Source organism: Oncorhynchus mykiss, chromosome 13 (genome assembly GCF_013265735.2).
Source record: "Oncorhynchus mykiss isolate Arlee chromosome 13, USDA_OmykA_1.1, whole genome shotgun sequence".
Lineage (NCBI taxonomy): Eukaryota > Metazoa > Chordata > Actinopteri > Salmoniformes > Salmonidae > Oncorhynchus > Oncorhynchus mykiss.
Window position 1 is genome coordinate 14,479,486 of NC_048577.1, and position 25,769 is coordinate 14,505,254.

Genomic DNA, 25,769 nt, shown 5'->3' on the forward strand with positions numbered 1-25,769 from the left:
ACAGAGTTGGTGTAACTGAGTCAGGTTTGTAGGCCTCCTTGCTCGCACACGCTTTTTCAGTTCTGCCCACAAATTTTCTACAGGATTGAGGTCAGGGCTTTGTGATGGCCACTCCAATATCTTGACTTTGTTGTCCTTAAGCCATTTTGCCACAACTTTGGAAGTATGCTTGGGGTCATTGTCCATTTGGAAGACCCATTTGCGACCAAGCTTTAACTTCCTGACTGATGTCTTGAGATGTTGCTTGAATATATCCACATAATTGTCCGTCATGATGTCATCTATTTTGTGAAGTGCACCAGTCCTCCTGCAGCAAAGCAACCCCACAACATGATGATGCCACCCCCTTGCTTGACGGCTGGGATGGTGTTCTTTGGCTTGCAAGCCTCCCCCTTTTTCCTCCAAACATAACGATGGTCATTATGGCCAACAGTTCTATTTTTGTTTCATCAGACCAGAGGACATTTCTCCAAGAAGTACGATCTTTTGTCTCCGTGTGCAGTTACAAACTGTAGTCTGGCTTTTTTATAGCGGTTTTGGAGTAGTGGCTTCTTCCTTGCTGAGCGGCTTTTCAGGTTATGTCGATTTGTTTAACTATGGATATAGATAGTTGTGTACCTGTTTCCTGCAGAATCTTCTCAAGGGCCTTTGCTGCTGTTCTGGGATTGATTTGCACTTTTCGCACCAAAGTACGTTCATCTCCAGGAGACAGAACGTGTCTCCTTCTTGAGCGGTATGACGGCTGTGTGGTCCCATGATATTTATACTTGTGTACTATTGTTTGTACAGATGAATGTGGTACCTTCAGGCGCTTGGAAATTGTTTCCAAGGATGAACCAGACTACCAGTACACCTCCAATTGACTAAAATTATGTCAATTAGCCTATCAGAAGCTACTAAAGCCATGACATCATTTTCTGGTATTTTCCAAGCTGTTTAAAGACACAGTCAACTTAGTGTATGTAAACTTCTGACCCACTGGAATTGTGATACAGTGATTTATAAGTGAAATAATCTGTCTGTAAACAATTATTGGAAAAATTACTTGTGTCATGCACAAAGTAGATGTCCCAACCGACTTTCCAAAACTATAGTTTGTTAATAAGAAATGTGTGGAGTGGTTGAAAAATGAGTTTTAATGACTCCAATCTAAGTTTATGTAAACTTTCAACTTCAACTGTATGTATGTAGGTGAAGTCTTTTTTTTGGCATGATGGGATACACAGACTGACATGGATTGGTTTGCTCTGTGACCTAGTCCATACCCCCTCCCCTCTTCCTTGGTACTATGTTCTCATGTACCTTTTAATACCTTATGATATCACAGCATAAAGATACAAGTGTACCTATCTGAACCGCCAATGAGTCTCTTTCAGTATTAATAAACGCTGACTTATAGGCTACCCATCATCAATCATAAAGTTCCTGCTTTAGCTCTTGTTGCAAAACAGTCTATAAATCTGAGGGTTGGACAAACAAAGCGTCTCTGCAAGCCGTGCATTTGGCAAACGCTGCTAATAGGCTTACGGATATCTGGCAAGAGAATTGCTAATTAGCTACTAATATACACCAAACAAAAATACACTATAAACACACACTCATCACCAGGGTCTTGACCTGAATGCAGTTCAGTGTCATAACTGACTTCAGTGGGCAAATGCTCACCTTCCATGGCCACTGGCATGCTGGAGATGTGTGCTCTTCATGGATGAATCCCGATTTTAACTGTACCAGGCAGATGGCGGACAGTGTGTATGGCGTCGTGTGGGGGCGAGCGGTTTGCTGATGTCAGCGTTATCAGTGCCCCGTGGTGGTAGGGTTATGGTCTGGGCAGGCGTAAGCTACAGACAACAAACACAATGACATTTTATGATGTTAACTTGAATGCACAGAGATAACGTGACAAGATCCCGAGGCCCGTTGTCGTGCCATTCATGTGCCACCATCACCTCATGTTTCAGCATGATAATGCATGGCCCCATGTCGCAGGGATTTGTACACAATTCCTGGAAGCTGAAAATGTTCTTCCATGGCCTGCGTACTCACCAGACATGTCACAACTCTGGATCGACGTGTACACAGCATGTTCAAGTTCCCGCTAATATCCAGAAACTTAGCACAGCCATTGAAGAGGAGTGGGACAACATTCCACAGGCCACAATCAACAGCATGATTGACTCCATGCGAAGGAGATGTGTCGCGCTCCATGAGGCAAATGGTGGTCACATTAGGTACTTTTAATTTATTCATTTCAATTGATTGTCTTCCTTTATATGAACTGTAACTCTGTAAAATCTTTGAAATTGTTGCCTGTCGCGGTTTATATTTTTGTTCAGTGTATGACTTTGCAGCTTTGCACATGGTTTCATGTTTTTTTGTGCAACAATTAGGAGTTGAATATCATTGGAATTGTGATAATAAACTCAGCAAAAAAATAAACGTCCTCTCACTGTCAACTGCGTTTATTTTCAGCAAACTTAACGTGTAAATATTTGTATGAACATAATATTCAACAACTGAGATATAAACTGAACAAGTTCCACAGACATGTGACTAACAGAAATGGAATAATGTGTCCCTGAACAAAGGGGGGTCCAAAATCAAAAGTAACAGTCAGTATCTGGTGTGGCCACCAGCTACATTAAGTACTGCAGTGCATCTCCTTCTCATGGACTGCACCAGATGTGCTTCTTGCTGTGAGATGTTACCCCACTCTTCCACCAAGGCACCTGCAAGTTCCCGGACATTTCTGGGGGGAATGGCCCTAGCCCTCACCCTCCGATCCAACAGGTCCCAGACGTGCTCAATGGGATTGAGATCCGGACTCTTCGCTGGCCATGGCAGAACACTGACATTCCTCTCTTGCAGGAAATCACGAGCAGTATGGCTGGTGGTATTGTCATGCTGGAGGGTCATGTCAGGATGAGCCTGCAGGAAGGGTACCACATGAGGGAGGAGGATGTCTTCCCTGTAACGCGCAGCGTTGAGATTGCCTGCAATGACAACAAGCACAGTCCGATGATGATGTGAAACACCGCCCCAGACCATGACGGACCCTCCGCCTCGGTGTAACACTGATTCCTTCGATGATAAACGTGAATCTGACCATCACCAAAACCGCGACTCGTCAGTGAAGAGCAATTTTTGCCAGTCCTTTCTCGTCCAGCGATGGTGGGTTTGTGCCCATAGGCAACGTTGTTGCCGGTGATGTCTGGTGAGGACCTGCCTTACAACAGGCCTACAAGCCCTCAGTCCAGCCTCTCTCAGGCTATTGCGGACAGTCTGAGCACTGATGGAGGGATTGTGCGTTCCTGGTGTAACTCGGGAAGTTGTTGTTGCCATCCTGTATCTGTCCCGCAGGTGTGATGTTCGGATGTGCCGATCCTGTGCAGGTGTTGTTACACGTGGTCTGCCACTGCGAGGACGATCAGCTGTCCGTCCTGTCTCCCTGTAGCGTTGTCTTAGGCGTTTCACAGTACGGACATTGTAATTTATTGCCCTGGCCACATCTGCAGTCCTCATGTCTCCTTGCAGCATGCCTAAGGCACGTTCACGCAGATGAGCAGGGACCCTGGGCATCTTTCTGTGGGTGTTTTTCCAGAGTCAGTAGAAAGGCCTCTTTAGTGTCCTATGTTTTGATAACTGTGACCTTAATTGCCTACTGTCTGTAAGCTGTTAGTGTCTTAACGACCTTTCCACAGGTGCATGTTCATTAATTGTTTATGGTTCATTAAACAAGCATGGGAAACAGTGAAAGCATGGGAAACTTCTGTGAAGTTATTTGGATTTTTACGAATTATCTTTGTAAGACAGGGTCCTGAAAAAGGGCCGTTTCTTTTTTTTTTGCTGAGTTTAGTATATTTAGCAGGCTTAGGATACCTGATGTTGTGGAATGAAATCTTTCTTTGTCACAGCGAGAAATAAAAAGTATGTTGCATACTATTTATTGATAGTTCTATCAATATGATACATTACCCATTTGGTGGGGCTCTGGGGGGGGGGCTTTTTGCGTCTAAAGTTTGATCGTCACATATTATTTCTGTTCCAGATTAATAGTGTTGACAGCTTTATAGCCAAGATGCAAGTCTTTTTAAAAAGCAACAAGTGTACAACTGCATATTTGGCACAGCTTTGGGTAACAAACTTGCTGTTAAATTAAAACATGAGTGACGACTCCGTCATGATGCAGGTGTTAATAACAGTTAACCATAAAACCCAACGTCTAAATTAGCACCTGTTTTCTAAATTAGCAACGATACTCGATAAGCAGTAGGATTTCGTTACGAGTCTACGACTCAAGCAGAAATGCATCTTTTTTTATGACGCAGCGTAACGTTCTTCATTGACATTTGACATAATATTATGAAGCTATTTTTAGCATCCAAACATGGCAATCAGGAGAACTGTGGTTGAAATGTTCGGCTTCTTCGCCTAGATTCACCTCAGAAGGAATCTGCTGATATATCGACCGAGAAATCAGCAACAAGAATTTGAAAATAGCAATAAAACTCCCGAATGGGACCGTGAATAATCAAGGCTGTAAATTTTGTGCATGTGGACAATATAAATTCATATACGTCATAAAATCTTTCGGATGCAGAGCATATTGTTTCTTGACCTAGATCTACAGGGTTGTCCATCACCCGCCTTGGGATAAAATCTGACTGACATTTATCATACGGTGCCATTCTCTCAGCAGGATCACAATAGATCTCAGTTCTGAAACCCACACTATCATACTAAGAAAGAATGTGTGGATATTGGAACATAACCGGAGTCTCTTAATATGAAGAAGCCACTCGTTAGGTTAAGACACCGTTCATTTATTTGTGGATTCAAGAGTTTTCCCAATGGACCGTCTTAACTTCCTAAAATGTAATAGAAGTTTTGAGGCGATTGGTATTTTCCAGCCTGCTATATACCTGGTATTTACCCTAATAATAAATACAAATGTTGTTTCTTTGAGGTTCTTTGTAAAAAATAAACTTTGTATCAAAATAACATGTTCAACTTTCCCATAATGCTTTATGTTGATACTTTTTGGACTTTGACTTTTATGCCGAACAAACCTATGCTTCTGATGTTAGATAGGAGGTGCTACTTTTTATTTGTCTTCTTTGTGTAAATTTTTCTGGTTAATTTCCATATTCTTCATTAAGTTATTGGGTTTGATCTGTTTTAAACATTGCAAAACCAGGTGCGAGAGCTTGGTACTGTAATGAGGGTTTTACTGACCTAAAAAAGAATTCACGATTATTTTCAAAAGACTGATTTGACTTTAAAATTAAACACATATATAACATATATTGTAACAGTTGCATTGATAGATTAAGGCTATAACAAGGGCAACTAGCCAATCATATTTTGTTTTGTTTGTATAACATCAGTGGCAGAGTCCCTCATTTATTATCAGAGCGTACTAGCGCAGATGCTAGCTGTCACGTTACCATAAATTCAAGCAGAATTCCACCGCAGTGTTTGTATGTTCGAATTCTGTTCTTGTTTCTCACAGCATTCATGCATTTAACCTTTATAAGCGCTTCTGAGAAGCGAGGGGCCATTAGCTTGATCTGAGCCAGTGCAGCACTGAACACAATGGTGTTGACCAGTGGCCAATTCTGTACACAAATTTGGTTGTCAAAGTAAAAAATAAAAAAAAACATTTATCTATACTGCCTGTTGTAGCTGGATGTGGGAGTGAAAGATGACAAGCGGGGCCCACATGTTTTTTGAAACATACCGTACACTCATACATAAACTGACTTGTCTTTCCAGTAAATGGTCAGACATGTGGGTCCCCTCCCTCCCCCTGTGAAAAGGCTCTAGAAAAGCTGTGCCCACGTGTCCACACAGTGGGGAGCCACAACACATGATGTAAAGGACTGACATCACCTCAGCAGGAATCCCTGATTTACAGCCGCCCCGACATGAGCAAGACCGCCACCTACCAGATCCAGAGAAATTCAGCCAAGGTCATGTTCTGTATCTGGGTTATATGTTGCCTATGAAGCGTTTTAGCAGGTTCACATAGTCATAGTGGATGACCATGTGAATATTAGGTTTAATATTAACATGAATCTACTTTTACAGATTCAGGACATTAACATTAACTCCCAAGACTCCGATAGCTCTCTTATTCATTGGTGGTAGCAATCATTACGTGTGCTTGTCCTCAGCAGCCAGGCCTGGACAGCTGTGTTGGCAGTTGGCACCCTGCGTTGTGGATCAGCTGGGGAGAGGCTTATGTGAGGGCCAAGGCCCTGCTGCCTGCTTCCCTCTGAGCGTAGCGTGACCCTGCGGGCACATACATCAGCACAGTGACAGGCTGGGTGCTCGGCCGCTCAAGCATGACTCCCAGGCCACGTTGCTGCTCCTCCGTGTCATGAGCCCCAACGACTCTTCAAGCTATTCACTGAAGCATGTCCCCAGGCCCCCCTGGGACCCTGGCAAGAGGACAATGACCTGGGCAACAGGAGACCGTTCATGGACTCTGCAATACTCTGCTAGTAAGTTTGCATTTACAATTTATCTGATTAATGTGGTGTTTTTGGTACTAGGTGTGCCACAGGGCTCGGTCCAGTGTATGTTGCGTCAGACAAAATTGGTATTTGAGTTTGTTTTGGTTTATAGGGTGTTTTCTGGTAAACGGTGTGCCACAGGGCTCCTTTCAAGACCCAATTGATACATTTTTAAAACTTTTTTTTTGACAACAGTATTTGCTTTCAAAATGTGATTTGTTTTCACACATTTAGGTTCCAGTGTATGTTGCATGAGACCAAAGAGGCCTGTTCTTCTGAAGTCGTGGAGTTATACCCCCTCTCTCTGTCTTGCCTCGTTCTTTACTCACACTACAGTTGCTAGCTGGAGGATAGGGGCTGTGCAGTTCATCTACTGATGAAATCTGTTCTGGCAAAGATGCGCCAGGCACGCCGACGATGGGCTGAGAGGTGGGAGCATTAGATGCACCCCTCTGTGGCCTCTCGCGGACCCACCATACCTATGGGCCTACAGTATGTCATGCCACCATGTCTATGGCCGTTACATTACCCTGCTCCTGAAGCCGATCCCGTTCTCACTGCTATCATTCCCCTCCATCCATCACGTTGACTGGTTGACAGTTTGCAGAAGGTTGCCACGCATGGCCTCTAAACACCTGGCTCTAGTCGAGGGCGTTGCCCACCCCACCTGTTAGTCCTCTTTAGTGGCCATTTCACACTTTGCACCAATCCCGGTCAAGTCCCTTCTGTCGACTGGGCTGATTGAAGGGTGTGTCCTGGCAATGCTGTTTCTCACTGGGCTCCATTGCTCTCCGCTGAGCACGGCTTTCATGCAGCTCGTAAACATGCCACTCTCCTGGCTCATCAGTCACGGGCCCTCCGATGCCCTACAACGTTGGTGACAACCCTGATATCAGGGTGATGTGGTAGCAGATTGCCAATTTAAGCTCCTGTGTGGTTTATATGTCACTGCGGCCAGTATTCACACCCGCAGAGCTTCTGTATTCTGTCCTCTTACAAGTTGACTTCAAGCTGCTATGAATACTGTTCACCGTTGGACACCCATGTGGCCAGCATATGGTGGTCATTTAATGCCCGTGTGCTTCATTTTGAAGTTGTTACCAGTGGGTCATAACCTTTTCTGTGTTGTGGTGTGTCCCCATAAAATGTGGTGTATGTCAATTCTTTGATGCTCTCTGCCGACAGATATTCTAGCTCGCCATCAGCTCACTGACACTGGTGATGACACACATGCTCAGCAGACAAAGTGCCCTGGACCACCCAAGCTTTAGGTGTCTATAGCCTGACCTTGAAGATGAGAAAAACGTGAGAAAAAAACAACACAGGGAGAAAGTATGCCTCTTATGTGCTCAGGGGTCAAGCTTCTAACCCTGCTAGTGTTAAGTTCAGCAAGGTCTTTACGGCCTCGGCACATTCTGTGTGAGGTTATGCTAAATGTTTTTCTTTACTAGTAAAGTGCAGTAGGTAATGGACCTCGGAGATGTGTGTGTGTCCTCACGGTGGTTAGGAGAGGCTTGGCCCCTGACCTCTAGCTGGTTCAGAGAGTTGAAACCAACATGGGGAGCCGAGAACATTGAATGTGCTTTCGCTATTGATCTGAAGCCCGTCGGTGCGTAAAAAATGATAATCTGTCGAATCCCATATCAAAGAAAACAAAATAGCAGCAATGCCATCTCAAACGCTCTGCTCAAGGCGTTCTAGCGAAAAGGTGATAGATTTACAACAAGTTTTTTATTTCGTTTCTCAGCTATTTGAGGTATCTGTTAAACAGATTGTTGCATTGATTTCTGGGAAGACAGATGGTTGTGTGCATGCTTTCAAGACGACCGAAGGAATGAAGAAATTGTTCAGCTCAGTAGATCAAGTTCAGAATAGCAGTGTCATTAGATTTCATTTTATTGTTTCGACACATACGTTCTCACAGACATATTTTCACGTATGGTCCTTCTGGCATAACTTGAAAGTAAAAAGAAAATGCTTTAGAAGAAGCTTTCTATTGAGAAGTGAGAATGTGAATCAGAATGAGATTTAAAAAAAATACCTTTCTAGAACATGCCAAAGCAATAACACTAACTATAAATGTCTGATTTTATGCGTAACATTTCGTTTACGAGACTAAACACACCAACATTTCTGGATATAATCGATGTCCTTGACGAATAATGTCCTGTACTATGTATTATGTCATGTTTATGTGGACCCCAGGAAGAGTAGCTGATGCTTTTGCAGCGGCTAATGGGATCCTAATAAATACCAGTACCAAAATACCAACATTTCTGGATATCATATCTGTGTTGTAGGTACACCTGGATTACTGTCTGCTGTAACTGTTTGGTGTATAGTGTCCAAACATAGCACAACCCTTAGCCGTTTAGATGAAGGTACCCGATGCTCAGTTAAAGCAATAGTGAGAGTGTTTTGTAGGTAGTCGAAACACTAATGGTCTAGGCTGCCTAGTGCTGCGATCAATGCTTTTGTGTCAAGTATCGCATGCAACTATCCCATGCCTCCCTCCAAGTCCCCAGCCCCAGTCCCCAAAATCCCTAGCCCCTATCCCAGTCCCTTAACCCCAGCCTCTCTGCTGTCTCTCCCAGTCCCAGGGCCTCGTTAAGGGACTTGATTGACACGTCAGGATGGTGTGCATTTCATTGATGAGAATTTTAGAGGCCGGGCTCGTGAACTTCTTCTGTACTGATCAGTACGTCACCCCACAGCTATCCCAGGGGGGACGTGAGATCGGTTTCAAATACCCTGCCTCTTCCCTCAGTGGCAAACCTTCTGTCCTGTCCAGGAGCCCCCAGCCCAACCTGGCCCCCGCAGGAGCACAGCGAAAGGTAAAGCAGCTCGCAGCCGGTCGACTACCGCCACATCGTGTAGAACTTGGATTTACTTCTGTACTGTGCGTATGCTGAGATCTGTAATATATATCTTGAGAATATATTGCATAGGGTGTAAAGGGGATTTGGGGATTTTACTGGTAATGCTTTATTTTTTTCAACAAGTATTTGCCTGGAAATTATATACTAAGATATTGCGGTCACAGTGGGTACTTTTTTGGGGCTTCTGTAAACAGATTTGGTAACTACCAAATTATACATAACGTTTCTTGCTTTAACGAATCCCAAAGAAACAAATGATTATTATTAGTAGTAAACAATAATGTTATAACTTTACCCTATGTTATCTATATGTAAATACAGAGCCGGATACAATATAAAACAATCCACAACCCTCAATGGTTTTATCTCTCAATTTCCTGATGATTATCCTTATATTTGTTGTAATATAGGTTATTGGGGGTCTTTATCATTCGTATGAGTCATTTCCTAACGGTTTTAACTGTCACTTGTCCTATTCAAGTCTCACACAATATAGGCTACCCCAGCAGGTGCAGTAATAACAGCAACAATGATTTATACTCTAGACAGTTATATTTCAAGCATTTAGAGTGTTTCAAGCCAGACAGTGTTTGAAGATGAACAACCCTTCACGATTAGAAAAGGTTTTGATGGCGGTGTTTTGCACGCAATGCTTTTTGGAGGGCTTTAGCTCGAGGCTTTTGCATTTGAATTCTGTCATAAAATGACGATGAATTTGACTAAAAGTAAAATACGCACATATCAAATTCAATTGCACAAATTGTAAACTTTTAATCAATGTATTTATAATAACTTTATATGTTAACATTAATAACCTTCCTTCAACACACTTTCTTATTGTTATGTTTAAACGTTTTACTGTAGTGCATTGATTTTGACGTTTTAAACACATATACCAGTCCACTTCACATAACTGTTATTGAGGTCATTTGTTTACCAACACATTTCCTTCAGTTGGCAAATTGAACATTTGCGGCACAAGGGGTAAAGTGCAGCTTGATAAACATTCATTTAGAGCTTCTATCTGATATCATTAAGCTGGAAACCCATCGCTCAACAAGACAGCCACCACGTGCTTTTGCCACCCAAAGTATCAACCACTCTGTACCTTTGTGTGTGTCCTCTGGATCTTTCAACGTGAGGTCAACATACAGGGGCGGTCTTCTGGAGTGTGTCTGAGCTTTGTGCTCCACTGACCTCCGGGGTACACGGCACACAAAAGGATTATGCTGCAGATATGCCAGCCATGTAGGTGTTTAAATCAAAGCACAGGCGAACAGAGGGGAGAGGGGTGGGTGAGAGGAGGGGAGAGGAGGGGATGAGGGAGGTATAGTTTTTTCTTGTTGTGGGACTGGGTCAGGTGGGTGGATGTGTGGGTGTGAGTCGGGAGTTAGTGGGGGCGCTTGAAATATGTTCAGCAGAGCGTGTGTTATCTTTTCTCCTCGCCACTAACCATCCAACACCCTTAGCGTGTCGTCACATCGCACAGTCAGAACCTGGCGGCAGCTCAAAGGGAATGCTGGGAAATAGGATCCATATGGTGGCACTATAAAGTGCACCGCCAACCCAGAGCCTTCACCAAATAACTGGCCAACCCGTCCTCAACGCCAGCATCCATTCACCTACAGTCTCTCCTCACCTGTCTCCTCAGTAGCATCGCTGCTCTGTTTTACCCAAGGATCCTTCCTCACACGTGACCTACTTCAGGACTGGATACTGAAAGGGGTATGTTGATTTTCTGTGGAATTTAAGTGGTTCCTGATTGTTGTTGATCATTTCTTTAATCTATTTTAACTTTTGAGAAGGATGTTTGGTATGTTAAGTCAATTTGCCTAACATATCATTAACCTTCATTAATTTTGCAATGCTGGTGCCCAATTACTCTAAACCAAACTGCGTCTCTCGCCTATACCATTGAGTAAGGATGGTGTGTTTCAGTGTCTATGAGTTGAGTGTTTCATGTAGCATGTTTTGTGCTAAACTCTTAGGCTGGATTGACTATGAAGATCCTGGGCCATGTGGTTTTCCTGCTGCTGATAGGAGGGATTTGTTGCCAGAACAACCGCAATGCCAAACCTAGTGGCAAGTCATCTAAGAAGAACCAGGGGAACCAGAACCAGGGGGCCGAGGCAGCCCAGTCGGCCCCAGAAGATGAGCCTCATTCTGGGCCAGTGGAGTCGGGCAGGGAGGGTAACTCTGGAGGTCGGGCGACAGCCCAGCAGTCAGCTTCACAGAACAACAAGGCTTCAGATGATATGAAGCTGCATGTCCTCAAGAATACTCAGGTCACATGCAACGATGGAACAGCAGCGGGGTAAGATGCTCTGGAAAACTATTTATGGAGGCGAATGATGGCTGTTTAGATAATAAAAAAGCTCTAGAGATTGTACTCTGGACATAAGACAATCTATCAATTTCAGCAAAAATGGATGTGATAAGGAATCATATAGTGCCGTGAAAACATTGAAATAACTAATCAGCGGTTCATGTTTTTTGTATTTGTCAGTGCTATTACAGCTGTTATTACACTGTCATGTGTTTTGATATCAGATAAAGTAGTAATCTAGTCCTCAGCTATCTAAGTTGGTGACGGCAAGGGGTAAATGGTTTTAATTACTATCAAAGGACTTTGAATTAGAGTTTGTGGTTGAACTTTGAAGGAATTAAAGAATTCAGGAATTGTCATGTACTTTATGGTACTTAGCATCATTGTGTTGATAAGGGGTTACAATGATGAGTGATTATGGTTGGAAGATCGGCCAACACATGACACTATACAGCAGTGTTTACATGTTTATTTGTGGTCCACAGGTTTTACCTAAAGGACTTCAAAGGGAGTAAGCGATGGCTGATATTTCTGGAAGGTGTGTATTTTAAACTCATCTGGTTCATTTGATCTTGAGAGGTCAGCGCGTGGCATGTTTGCGTGACGCCCTCATCGGCATCTGGACCGGTGGTAGTCTCCTTTCCCTTTTTCGTCTTTTTCGGCGACTGTCTGTCACTCTGATTGGACGCCTCCTCTGGCATTCGCCCCTCCGTCGCTATGGGATATTTATGACGATTGCGTTGTGACATCACACGTGTATTCTGAGACCTAGAACCGGATGTGTCACATCCTCTAAGAACAAACATTTCAGCAGGTTGAAATGTCACAGCGTACATATCCTACATCAGAGGTACTTTGCTGTTGGATACAGGTCAACAAGTACCAAGATATCCACTCTTTTATACGGCAAGGATCTGATTAGGTCACAAATGCCACAGTTTGTTCATTTGTTTATTTTCTCAGCAGGTGGTACGGCTCCAAAAGACTTGACTTACATTTGATTTACATGTTAAATATGCATATAAGCATAGGTATGGTTAAGATTATAACTCAACCATTAATGGACCCCAGGTGGGATTTTAGGAAGCAGTCACATAATAGCCACCAATTTATATCCCTGCCGTTTCTATTCAACAGTCCATTGCCATACATGTGCATCAGACCCCACAGACACTCCCTCAGTTCGGGAGCCTGGCCAGAGGCTAGCAGATGGAGCTGCAGGTGGATGCCTCAGTTACCCTCCCTCTCCCATTCCTCCCAACCCCCATTCCTCTTAGGCCTCTGAAATGGGCTAACAAGGGGGTCTCCCTTTCTGAGCTTCTGAAACCGGATGTGAGAAGCTAATATTAGTGTCTTATTTTTAGGCGGTTGGTGCTGCTACAACAAAGACTCCTGCGATACCAGATATAAAAATATCCCACGACTCATGACCTCATCCGACTGGCCCCAAACGCGCAAAGGTAGGTACTGTTTTAGAATGCGTCCTCGTCATTCATCATACATGTTTTACATGGGCGTCCATGTTTGGTCCCATTCCCAAAATACATTGTGTCATGGGTTGTTGATTGTCATATGACATCAGAGTTGTGTCCTACTGTATGTCCAATGAGAGGTCACCACTGTCTCTGCTTGACTTTCTATTGGTTGCTTTACAGGAAGTGGAATATTGTCAGCCCAGGCGGAAGAAAACCCTCATTGGTATAACAGTAATATTGTGTAAGTATGCTTGTTAACACGCTGGTTGTTGTATGTTACCGGTACATGTTGTCCTACATACTGTACTGCTCATACTGTACTGCTAACTAAAGTTCTCAGGATCTGTGTGATTGAAGAAGCCAACTGCAGGCTGAGATGATGAATATCAAACATGACAGGTTGCTTCACAATGAGGGATGGAGTCCCATTAATACTATTACATATGTACATGAGTACGTGTGAGAGTGTGCGTGTGTGCGTGCGTGTGTGTGTGTGTGGGTGGGTGTGTGTGAGAGAGAGAGAGTGTGTGTGAGAGAGAGTGTGTGTGAGTGTGTGTGTGGCTCTGACCCAGCTGTGTATCTCCTCTTCTGCAGATTCATCCCGTACTGCTCCAGCGACGTGTGGAGTGGCACAGGGCCCACAGCCACCAAGGAGAAGAGAGGCCCGGGAAAAGAGAAGGAGAAAGATGCCAGTAGGTCCTCTCACCACCAGCAGATCCTCATTATTTTCCTCAACCTCAAGCCATTTCAATACGGTGGTTTGTTCTATTGATTGCATATCTATGTTTCCCTACAGTTGAGTATACCTTCATGGGTTCCCTGATCATCCGTGAGGTCATCAAAGACCTAGTCCCTAAAGGCATCAAACAGGCCAAGGTTGTCATGCTGGCTGGCACAAGGTGAGTTCCTCTCCTCTGCTTTGGGTCTGTTCCCAATCTTGCCCCGTTGTCTGGCACCATCTGTCTCCGCTACCCATCTCCACACACTCACACACATTGACAGAGTGAGTCTATTTTAGGACGTCCTGTTACTGTTGTCTACCATAAAGATGTTTACGAGCCCTGCTGTCCTGTATTGGCCGTAGAGTGTGGGACAATGACATCATGTCTATAAGGGGCCTCTTCCATAAAGGAGGGCACAGTTCTGGAGATTCTTCCCAGGTTAGCAACATGTTTGGTGAGACACCCTGAGGACTAAAACAAGAACACACAGTTAAGTCTGACTGTGACAGCATAGCATTATTGTGGCTAGCTGTCGGACATTTTGGCTCCAATTGGCAGTGTGCCAATGCGGGGAAACGGTCACAGACACAGACTTTATACCCAGTTTCTTTGCTCCCCTGCAGTGCTGGAGGGACGGGAGTGCTGCTGAACATTGAGAGGGTGTCCAGTCAGCTGGAGCAGCTGGGGGCAGAGGCCCAGGTTCGAGGCCTGGTGGATTCGGGCTGGTTTCTGGAGAGTAAACAGCAGAGGGTTCCTGACTGCCCAGACAGTGTCTCCTGCTCACCTGTAGACGCCATCAAGAGAGGACTCAAGTAAAACACATCTGTCTCTCTCCCTTCAGCTTATCCATGTCTCTATGACCTTATAATGACAGATGCCCTGAACAAAGCATTGCATCTCATCACACGTGTAGCTTTATTTCCATTGGCTTGAAGTACACCAATAATTTTAGCATATAACAGTTGCCCTGTCTATGTTCAATGCGCACTGGAAGCCATTTTTCTCCAATGGCTGTTTTCTTAGGCTGTGGAACGGGGTGGTCCCAGACAAGTGTCGGCAGCAGTACAAGAAAGGAGAGGAGTGGCAGTGCTTCTTCAGCCACAAACTCTACTCCTCCCTGACCTGTGAGTGTCTTTACTACCTACCATCATCTTGTAAGAATGTGTCTTTCATCTATGAAAGCTGAAGGGTCATGAATCAGAATGCTAGTAAACTTTATGTCCATCATGTTACCCATCAAGATACCAATAAATGTTACGTCCCTCATGTTACTCAATAAAACACTTACAAGCAACACCCCAACTCTGTTCTCATAGTGTGTGTGTGTGTGTGTGTGTGTGTGTGTGTGTGTGTGTGTGTGTGTGTGTGTGTGTGTGTGTGTGTGTGTGTGTGTGTGTGTGTGTGTGTGTGTGTGTGTGTGTCATAGCCCCTCTGTTTGTGGTGCAGTGGCTGTTTGACGAGGAGCAGTTGAGAGTGGAGAATATCTACCTGGGGGGTCAGACCCTGTCAGAACAGCAGTGGACCTACATGCAGAACCTGGGAAAGGATATCAAGAACTCACTCAAAGATGTCACGTAAGTGTGCAGCTGCAGCGCCGGACGTGACTGTGGAATGTGGTAGACAGCTGAGCTTGGGATTGATCCATGACATATAGGCAAAGAATTCACAAAACCTACGTTTCGTGATCAAAACAAGTAAGAGCACCTTTTTCCCTCAGAACAGCCTCAATTCGTCAGGGCATGAACTCTACAAGGTGTCGAAAGTGTTCCACAGGGATGTTGGCCCATGTTGAGTCCAATGCTTCCCACAGTTCTGTCTAGTTGGCTGGATGTCCATTAGGTGGTGGACCATTCTTGATGCACGCAAACCCAGCAGTGTTGCAGTTCTTGACACACTCAAACCGGTGTGTTTTTTTGTCACCTACTACCATAGGAGTAGGTGAATGGGCAAGGCACTTAAATGTTTTGTCTTGCCCATTCACCCTCAATGGCACACTTACTCAAACCATGTTAACATTTTCTCAAGGCTTCAAAAAAGTAATTATCCTGTCTCCTCCCATTAATCTACACTGATTGAAGTGGATTTAACAAGTGACATCAATAAGGGATCATAGCTTTCACCTGGATTCACCTGGCCAGTCTGTCATGGAAAGACCAGGTGTTCTTAATGTTTTCTCCTGTCAGTGTATACTATTGATCAGCTGAAATGGAAAATTAGCAAAAATGAATCAACAGCAATATTCTCCACATGTTCCCAACACTATGAAATATGTCACGCAGCTCAGTGCTGACGTTATGCTGTGGTGTGTGTTGCAGGGCTGTGTTCGCACCCTCCTGCCTGTCCCACACATTGATCACTAAAAGGTAGGACATCTGACTCCCTGGGGGCCCTGAAAAGCACATGCACTGTCCCCTCCACCCCTCACCCCTACCCTGACCCATCTCTACCCAGTGAGCTCATGCTACTCTTTTTGTGTAGCTCGTTCATCAAACCGCATTCTGCGTGTCACTGAATGACATTTCACACTTTTACTAACCCCCCCAGCACGCTTTACACACACACACAGCTGCACGCACAAACCCACGCACCCACACCCGCACGGACACACACACCCACAGACACACACACACACGCACCCACCCACCCACCTACATACACACAAACGTGCACAAACAAACTCAGCCCTTTAAGCAAGCAAATACATACACACTTAAAAGGGAACACACACTCATAAAATCACGCACACTTAAAACACACGCCTCTCCAGCTGGACATAGGGTCAGTGACAGGGCAGAAGGTGGGGCCTATGTTACAGTAAAGGGCACGGTTGGAGATGGGAGGAGTGATTAGCTCAGGGTTGTAGGGGAGGAGCTGGTTGCCTAATCATACTAGTGTGAGGTAGGTGGATCATATTTTCACAGTTTTGTAATCTAATGCAGGGCTATGTTGATGGTAGATATGGTGGTAGTGTTGGAGGCTGGACACAAGGAGGGCACAGCTGGGGAACTAATTGAGACGCAGCCTGCCAAGGCAAACTGCTTGTGAGAAGATACAGGGCTCAAGTGGCCCAACACGCTCTCTCCCTTCTCACAGTTACCTACTTCAATCATCTCCCTTTTCTCTGGCACCCATTCACTCCCTCTCTCTCTCTCTCTCTCTCTCTCTCTTTCTCTCTCTCTCGCTCTCTCTCCCTCCCCTTCTCTCTCTCTCTCTCTCTCTCTCTCTCTCTCTCTCTCTCTCTCCCTCCCTCCCCCTCTCCTTCTCTCCATCGTTCTTTACATTAGTAACTGGATGACGTTTCAAGTCAAAGGTACCTCCCTGCCCCGGGCTCTGCAGTGCTGGGATAAGAGTTTCCAAGAAGCCAACCGTAACAGCAAGACCCCCCTGAAGGGCTGTCCCTTCCACCTGATTGACACCTGCCACTGGCCCCAGTGCAACCCCACCTGCCCAGCCTTGGTGGACCAGGCCACCCATCAGGAGCTCACCCTGCTCCAGATGTTAGTGGGCATGGGCCTGGACCTCCAGAAACTAGGCCTGGACCTCAGGAGGGACAGTAGCTCTATAACTAGCATGGTCAGTAACGGTGGCTAAGACAAGGAGTATAGAAGCCCACTCTCTGGCTTAGTAAAGGGACATTTTTTATGAGTTATGACGTAACCATGAAAGGTACAGAATCTGGTTACTTCTGTTGTGCTGCTCAGCCATTCCGTTGTGCTCCACTGTTACCATGCCGTCTTGACCGGTGGGTATGTCACTGGGCTTACACTATGTCTGTCTGTAATGTTACAGTTTGCCTCCAGGATCACTCTCCTGGACAGTTTAAAGAGGGGGGGGAGTGATTCCAGTTTACCCCTGGGTTGTGTCTCACATTTGATTTGCTTCAAGGGAGAATGAGGAGTGCCAGGTACCTGTAGCTAACCAGTCAGACACCAAACCTGCAACACACTTTCACCCAACTACATGTACTATACAAAACTTCAACAACATTTTGTGAAGTGAAATGTACTGCTTTTGAGGATTTTTGAATAAGCTATTGGCACATTTTATCATCTTGCCAACATAGGACTGGTACAGTATTCAGAGGAAATGTACATTTTATCATCTTGCCAACATAGGACTGGTACAGTATTCAGAGGAAATGTACATTTTAATGTAGATGGTTGACTGGAAGGATATATTATAAGAGTCTGCTGTTTTAGATCCATGTCCAAGCTCAAACACTGCCCGAGAATGAAGCAAGGACACTTGTAGTGCCTAGACCATTCTCTAACTTTTATTGAATGTGTTCTACACACACACACACACACACACACACACACACACACACACACACACACACACACACACACACACACACACACACACACACACACACACACACACACACACACACACACACACACATCCTACAGTTTATATTGCCCACATTTCTACTGCTGCTGCAATTACAACGTTGACTTTATATATATATAGATATATATATAGATAGATAATTTGATATGCATGTGAAGTAAGGGATGTTTGATCTTACAAAAGTGGCCCAAATGAAGAGCAATTGTCATACTTTCTAATATTTTATATTATCAAGAGAACCATCTCTTCTTTCTTTGAGTTTACCGTGAAGTGTGTTTGAACCTAATGTATCTTCCCCTGGACCCTTTTAAGTGATGTTTCCTCTTCAAAAACACTGTAGTCGATACTACTCAGCTAGTGTGTCATGTACTGTAATATCTACATAATTGACATCATTAAAGAATAATTTAATGTGATTATATCTAATCTATTGTATGGTAATTATAATCAGAATTGTTTGATTTGCTACTGTTTTAAATTGTATGTAATGAACCCTATTTTGCTTGACATATTTACCTTGTAAACAGAACTATAACTTGACAGGCATTATATAGTGGATGTATGTTGAATTGAATACAGAACAATAAATAAAAGGTTGGATTATCCTTGAAAACCTGTTCAGAGTGAGCTTTGTTACTTTTTCTTTGATTGATCCTCCTGTCATTAAATCATTATTTCAAATTCGTCCTCAAATTCTAAGGCTCTGAGATTTAAAGAAAAAATTCCCAGGTTTCAACAAAGCATAATCTACTCGGTAAACCTACTGGTAAAACGTCATACTGTATTTATTTCCCACACTCCAACCACTAGTTGGCGATCTTTAGATTTAAACCAAAGCCCCACATAAGATACTATAGTTTGAAAAGGGATTACAGACTCCCCAACTACTACTGTAAATATGAAAAGAGAGACACCAGAGATGTTTCAGAAAGACTGTAATATGTTTTGGACGTTTACATTTGCATTTTGCTTACCGACACATTTAAAATATCTTGGTAGATTTGACTTTAATTTAGAAATCTCTATTTCTTGCACAAATATAATCAGCAATATGAATTGAATGCTTCTGTTTTATCAATTTGGAAGTTTGTTTGCATTAGACTAAAGGGTAAATAAAGTAATGAGACTGTAAAATAAGGATGCATTTGCATCTAAATCACTGTCTGAATAAATATAACATATATATTTAATTATCAAGCTTATTTTGAAAAAAGTTTTCATAAACCCAGTGGTTTTCAGCTGGTGATCCCATGAACTAGTCGTAAAAAACCTTCGTTTTTTCCCATAATGCATCGCTAGGTCTTCCTACTTCCTCTTTCCGCCATATTGCAGAACCGGTAAGGGCCCCCTCTAAAATCTCATTGTCAATCTTTCCCAAATCTAATCCATCCAGCCGTCTAAAACACAATTTATGAAATTATATACACGTTTAATAATGTACTAATGTCATGAAATGGTTATTGTGTCGATATGTTGTGAGATGTTGGTGTTTTGTCTTGTGATTCGTAAAGTCCCCATCACTGTCCGTTTTACTAGTGTGTTGTATTGGTAGCTAGAACATGAATAAAACCCGACAATACTGTTAAGGCTAATTACGTTTTGTTCTTAAGTAGTCGACACATTTTCTATATTGTCAAGATATGGTATAAATGTTGAGCAGTACAGTTTGGTTTGCCAACCAACTCTTCTAGCTAGCTTGGCCCGTACATGTAGTCCTTCCATGCGTGGTAGACAGTCACGATGGTGGTGGTTAAACGTGTCTGCATGGCCGTGCAAACCTCTTCTAATTTCTTATCTAAGGACCTAACGCTTATCCCAGTTTTGAAATGGTTGGTGTTGGCGCTAGCCATTCGAATGTTATGTCTTGGCTAGTGAAATGTAGACGGTTCGCTCTAACCAGGTAATTTGGATAGCTAGCATAATGTCTATTAACCTCACACTATCGAGGTTGCTACCTTAGTATGTAGCCTTCTATTTTCTTCACCAAAGTAACCACGTAACGTTAGCTAACCAGCTAGTTGGACAATACTTTGCTATGCAATATCTTAGCTAACGTTAGGTAAGCCTATACTCAAATTGTCATTGCATACTCAATGATGTCCATCTACCTACATTTGAGCTAGCTTACAGTCAGTTTGTTGGCAGACTTATTTGTCAAGTCAATAGCTAGTTAGACAGCTAACGTTAGCTTGCCAGTTTCACAGCATGTTATTAGGAGAACTAACTACTATTAGACTGTTTACTATTAACTAGTTAGCTGAGCAGTAGTTGGCTGCCTTTCAACTCCTAAAATAATTTAACTTTTTATGTATCTCTGATCGACAGGCATCATGGTGCGCATGAACGTTCTTGCGGATGCGCTCAAAAGCATCAACAATGCTGAGAAACGTGGGAAACGCCAGGTTCTGATCCGGCCGTGTTCGAAGGTCATTGTACGTTTCCTGACCGTCATGATGAAGCACGGTGAGTTACTGAAATGTATCACCTGTTTTGTAAGTGGTATGGGTCCAGTCAAGGGGGAGGTCAACAAGATGTGCAGGTGTCAGTTACAGGTATGACCAGGACACTACATAACCCACTTTCCTCCAGGAGGGGAATTGCTTACCTCCGGTTGAGGGATCTGAGTTCAAGCCCTGTAACATCCTGTCGACAATGCTGTGTGTCTGTACTTGGTTTTGATTCCCTGTCTCCCTTGTTTCCCTAGGTTACATTGGTGAGTTTGAGATCATCGACGACCACAGAGCTGGGAAAATTGTCGTCAATCTCACTGGCAGGCTGAACAAGGTAAAAAAAAACGTTCAATATACTGCATCACAAGGACTACCATCAGACCTTTTGAGTGCCATTCTACTTCATTTTCACTCTTTTGTATTGGGGTAGATTGATAGACTATCTGACCCCTCTGTTTTGCTCATCTTCTCTGACATGTTTTTTTCTTGGTCATATTCTGCATTTGTGGCATTATCAGCCTTCCTGCGTAATTGTATATTTGCACCTGGCACTTCTAATCTTTCTTTTGCTAATTTCAGTGTGGTGTGATCAGCCCTCGTTTTGACCTCCAGTTGAAGGATCTGGAAAAGTGGCAGAACAACCTCCTGCCATCAAGACAGTTCGGGTGAGAATCAGTCAGCAGCACCCTAATGGTGGCATGCATGTCGGAGTGGCCGTATCACGGTTGTGCAGTGGAACTTTGTGAACAGGGAGGTATTAAATCAGTGGCGACTTTGTTTGCTACGGTGTTTCACGTATGAATGCATCTCTTGATGTCGTGTTAATGTGCTCCTTTGGGGTGTATAAAATTGTGCCCCGGGTTTCACAGACTTTAAATCTCTGAACTTTTGAACTTTTATTTGGATGTCAAAGCAAGTAAACTAATCGCTTTTTTTTCCTGTGCCTGAATGTTCAGCTTCCGATAGCATTGAGAGCAAGAAAATGCAGCATTAGTCTAGTATTTATAGATGCTGGGAGCTGGCTGGGTTGGAGATTGGAACAGTCCTTGAAATGCACTTTCTTTGAAAAGATGAGGGCAGCCTAGGCAACGGGAACTAAAACTTGTATCATAAGTCGGGGATGGGCAACTTGGGTCCCTGGGACTGAGTGTACTCTGTGTGCTCCCACTTTCTATTGAATGCATCCATGGGAATATGATTGCTGCAGCCTCTTGAACAGGATTTGACCTGCATGTAGGAAAGGGGGTGAATATGGTTGATTGAGTATGTACTGACAATATCACTATGCGCATGAAATTGCTCTCAGCTTTACTTAAGTCCAATGGTGGATGTGGTGAGGGCACGGTCACAGATTTATTGATATGTGTGGACTGATAAAATCTAATGGGTGTGTCACAATGACTCGTCCTCAACTATTGGGGAAAACCGACGGGGCTGGCTTAGGTTGTTGACATATGGACTGTATTTCGTCTCCTTTGTTTCTTGAAAACCTAAATTTGCACAATAAGCACTTGTGTCTCAAATACATTGTTACAGTGGTTGGCTAGCTAGCGAACTTTAGCCATTAGCAATGAGGTGAAATCAGTCAAAACAAGACATGGCATCAAGAACGAGATGAACTAGCTGAAACATGTCACGATTCCCCACAGGGCAGTTTCTTGTCATTCTTGCTAGCTATCTGGCCATCCACAACAATGCTTGGACTTCTGCCCCGTTTAAAGTGTGTGCATCGTTCTCTTGCTGTTGTCAGCTAACCCATCTATAGTTGGCGCATTTTGGCATTCCATCTGTGGCGTTTACCCGTGTCAGTCTGCCATAGAAAGCCTTTGGAGGCTACAGGTGGAAAAGTCATGCTATTTGTATTTGAGCAATATAATTGGCAGTTCATTCAACTTCAACTCGGAACTTCTTGAACTCCACCGTACTTGAGGCGTTCACATGGCACACAAACTGTCAAGAGTAAAAATATGCATTTACCAAGCCACTCGCCGCGCTTATTTGTTTTAGGAGAAGTGATATACTAAAGTAAACCTTCAATACTGCAAAAATTGCAATAGGTTAGCTAATGGCGACCAATTGATGGTCTGCAAAAAGAAAGCTACAAAAAGACACCTAGCATTCGTCTTGGCTGGCTTGCTGTAGCCATGTCAATATCTCTTTTGAAAGCCCTCGTCTTAAAGGGGCAACGTCCTATTCCTTAAATTGATGTGCTTTAGAAACATTTTATATAATTAATGCAATTTTAAAGAATATAATGTCTTGCATGGCTACATTATATTGCACAGCTTTTTATTATATGCCATCATAACCACATGGACTCTATTACTAGCTAAATAGAGCCAAAGCATGTCAACCTATGTCCTGCATGAGTCTAATGCATTAATAAACTACCCCATATCCAGGCCAGTGAGGGGGGGAAAGGTTCGTTGGACCTTGTTGGTGCTTATTTGACGTGACTTAGCGCACTTATATGGTTTGCACTATTGAAGATGGAACTGAATTTTGATGACATGATCAGGGTTTGTATAGTCATGAAAATCCTGGGACGGTCATGGAATTTTAAAATTGTGTTTTCCAGGATCCCAAAAGTTTAGGGCAAGTTTGATTTTTATTTCTGATAATGTCATTTGTTTAGGAATGGTGTAAATATTTTATCAATTCACAATCTACATCAGACAGGATCAGAATTACACTTGCGTGTTTGCGAGCATTGCCTGCATGTGCGAGAAGTGTGGGCTGTTGCAGCAGCAGGTAGGCCTAGTCTATAAAATATGATAGAGAACAGACTAGGTAGCCAATTCCAAACATCTTGTACCCTCTTAACGGTTTAGCAAAGGATAGCGTGTATTCATGTTTTTATCATGTTCAAAAAAAACTTTCCTCTGACACTTGCGAATAAGGCCATGCAAAGTTGATTTACTTAACAATTTGTTTCATTTAAATTATTTTTGCAGAAACAAATGATTCACTTTGCCATTGCATTAGTTGGGATTCGAATCAAGATTATTTGTGAACCCGTAACATTATTTTCAGGAACTTGTTTTCTATATACTTGCAGTTGATTTGGGCATCCAATGTATGGGACATTGAAACTCAATAGATGCTAGACAGCCTGCAAAGTAAACACTTCTTAGATAAATATGACAACTCGAAAAGCTACATTTGCTGAAGAAACTTTGTGGGGGGTTGATTCAGATTAATAAAATGATTAGTAGCCTACATAGCCATTTGATATATTGAATGAGCAAATTATTTCAAAACGCAGGACATGCAATGTTTTTCATAAAGGGTGGTCAACCATCCTCCAGGAGGGCTAATGGGTGTGCAGGCTTTTATTCCAGTCCAGTATGACTTCATAACATTTGTTGCATCTAGCTTTTTCTAAGAGAATGACTCTTAAAGTGAAGATTGAATGTGATTTGGATAGTCACTATCAGGAATAGTTTTACCGCCGCGATGCATTTCTTGTTATGATAGGCTTCAATCTGTACAGCCACATGCATTGCTAACATTTCTTGATTGGAAAAGCATTGAATGTTTAGGATCATAATGGCCTCCATACAATATAAATGGAGGCCACGTAATTACCGCTGAAAAGTGGTTCAGGAGTGGAGAGCAAAACAGTACCTTGAGTTGTCTTGATATGGTAATGATGGTCTGCAATTGGTTTCTAGCAGGTTTTTGAAGGATGAGGTTAGGAAATGCTTTCTTAAGTGTTGTATGGCATCAATGGAAGCGACTGATGTTGCTTTAGAAGGGGTTCTACTGGATTTGTCTGAGCTGTTCCTAGTGTTTCATGGTCTTAGTCTATTAATGTTAAATGTACTTTTGTAATAGAATTTCCCTACTGCTTGCCATAAATGAATTTAAGTCTGCCTGTTGTGAGTGTTTTTATAAACTCATGTCTTACACACCTTGTCTGTTTCTTCAGATACATCGTGCTGACCACCTCAGCTGGCATCATGGACCACGAAGAAGCCAGACGAAAACACACAGGAGGGAAAATTCTTGGATTCTTTTTCTAAAATGTAAAGAACTGCAAAATAAAACACCAAATCCAGTGGACTGGACTTTGTATTTTGTCTTATTAGATTGCTACAGTCAAAAGCTCTTTATGTATTGGTACAATGAGAAATGTATACTGATCAAAAATATAAATGACTATTTCAAAGGTTTTACTGAGTTCGTATAAGAAAATCAGCGAATTTAAATAAATTCATTAGGCCCTAATCTGGATTTCACAAAGATGGATCTGTTGGTCAAATACCTTTTTTTAAAAACAGTAGGGGCGTGGTTCAGAACCAGTCAGTATCTTGTGTGACTACCATTTGCCGCATGGAGCGCGACACAGCTCCTTCGCCTAGAGTTGATCAGGCTGTTGATTGTAGAATGGTGTCCCACTCAATGGCTGTGCGAAGTTGCTGTATATTGCCAGGAACTGGAACACGTTGATCCAGAGCATACCAAACATGCTCAATGGGTGACATGCATGGTGACTATGCAGGCTATGGAAGAACTGGGACATTTTCATCTTCCAGGAATTGTGTACAAATCCTTGCGACATGTGGCTGTGGATTATCATGCTGAAATGAGGTGATTGCGGCAGATGAATGGCACGACAATGGTCCTCAGGATCTTTCATAATTGTATCTGCATTCAAATTGCCAGCGATTTAAAATGTGATTGTGTTTGTTGTCCGTAGCTTATGCCTGCCCATACCATAACGCCACTGCCACCATGGGTCACTGTTCACAACGTTGACATCAGTGAGCCATTCGCCCATACGACACCATATACTACTTGGTCTGTGGTTGAGGCCCCAAAATCTCTAAAATGGAGGCAGCTAATGGTAGAGAAATAAACATTCAATTCTCTGGCAACAACTCTGGTGGCATGCTGACTACAGGAATGTCCCAATTGCACGCTCCCTCAACTTCAGACATCTGGCATTGTGTTGTGACAAAGCTTCACATTTTAGTGGCCTTTTATTGTCCCCAGAACAAGGTGCACCTGTGTAATGATCATCCTGTTTAATCAGCTTCTTGA

General features: G+C 43.2%; 2 protein-coding genes across 4 annotated transcripts; both read left to right on the top strand.

Annotated features, from left to right (window-relative positions):
- Positions 1-9,219: 9,219 nt before the first annotated feature.
- notum2 (notum pectinacetylesterase 2) lies at positions 9,220-18,884 on the top strand. 3 transcript variants are annotated; one of them, XM_021556884.2, is made up of 13 exons: positions 9,220-9,352; positions 11,049-11,122; positions 11,386-11,711; positions 12,209-12,261; positions 13,088-13,183; positions 13,379-13,439; positions 13,793-13,890; positions 13,995-14,097; positions 14,544-14,732; positions 14,944-15,044; positions 15,347-15,494; positions 16,236-16,283; positions 17,205-18,884. In XM_021556884.2, exons 3-13 carry the CDS (start codon positions 11,398-11,400, stop codon positions 17,509-17,511), a joined length of 1,518 nt encoding a protein of 505 aa, XP_021412559.2. In that variant the 5' UTR covers positions 9,220-9,352; positions 11,049-11,122; positions 11,386-11,397; the 3' UTR covers positions 17,512-18,884. The 3 variants fall into 3 exon arrangements, with proteins under 3 accessions (XP_021412559.2, XP_036796288.1, XP_036796289.1); XM_036940393.1 differs by having other exon boundaries at positions 9,226-9,352; positions 10,867-11,122; XM_036940394.1 differs by having other exon boundaries at positions 9,275-9,352; positions 11,052-11,122.
- Positions 18,885-19,511: 627 nt separating this feature from the next.
- Positions 19,512-24,788, top strand: LOC110485732 (40S ribosomal protein S15a). Its single transcript, XM_021556885.2, has 5 exons — positions 19,512-19,610; positions 20,599-20,736; positions 20,978-21,057; positions 21,303-21,388; positions 24,655-24,788. The coding sequence occupies exons 2-5, from the start codon at positions 20,604-20,606 to the stop codon at positions 24,746-24,748; spliced, it is 393 nt and encodes a 130-aa protein (XP_021412560.1). The 5' UTR covers positions 19,512-19,610; positions 20,599-20,603; the 3' UTR covers positions 24,749-24,788.
- The last annotated feature ends 981 nt before the right edge of the window (positions 24,789-25,769 follow it).

Bases quoted from the DNA above. Each gene is read 5' to 3' on its own strand.
- LOC110485732 (XM_021556885.2), top strand. From the start codon at position 20,604: ATGGTGCGCATGAACGTTCTTGCGGATGCGCTCAAAAGCATCAACAAT. The intron at 21,058-21,302 runs GTAAAAAAAAAC...TGCTAATTTCAG, and splicing joins TCACTGGCAGGCTGAACAAG to TGTGGTGTGATCAGCCCTCG. The intron at 21,389-24,654 runs GTGAGAATCAGT...CTGTTTCTTCAG, and splicing joins CTGCCATCAAGACAGTTCGG to ATACATCGTGCTGACCACCT.
- notum2 (XM_021556884.2), top strand. From the start codon at position 11,398: ATGAAGATCCTGGGCCATGTGGTTTTCCTGCTGCTGATAGGAGGGATT. The intron at 13,184-13,378 runs GTAGGTACTGTT...GTTGCTTTACAG, and splicing joins CTGGCCCCAAACGCGCAAAG to GAAGTGGAATATTGTCAGCC. The intron at 15,045-15,346 runs GTGAGTGTCTTT...TGTGTGTCATAG, and splicing joins ACTCTACTCCTCCCTGACCT to CCCCTCTGTTTGTGGTGCAG.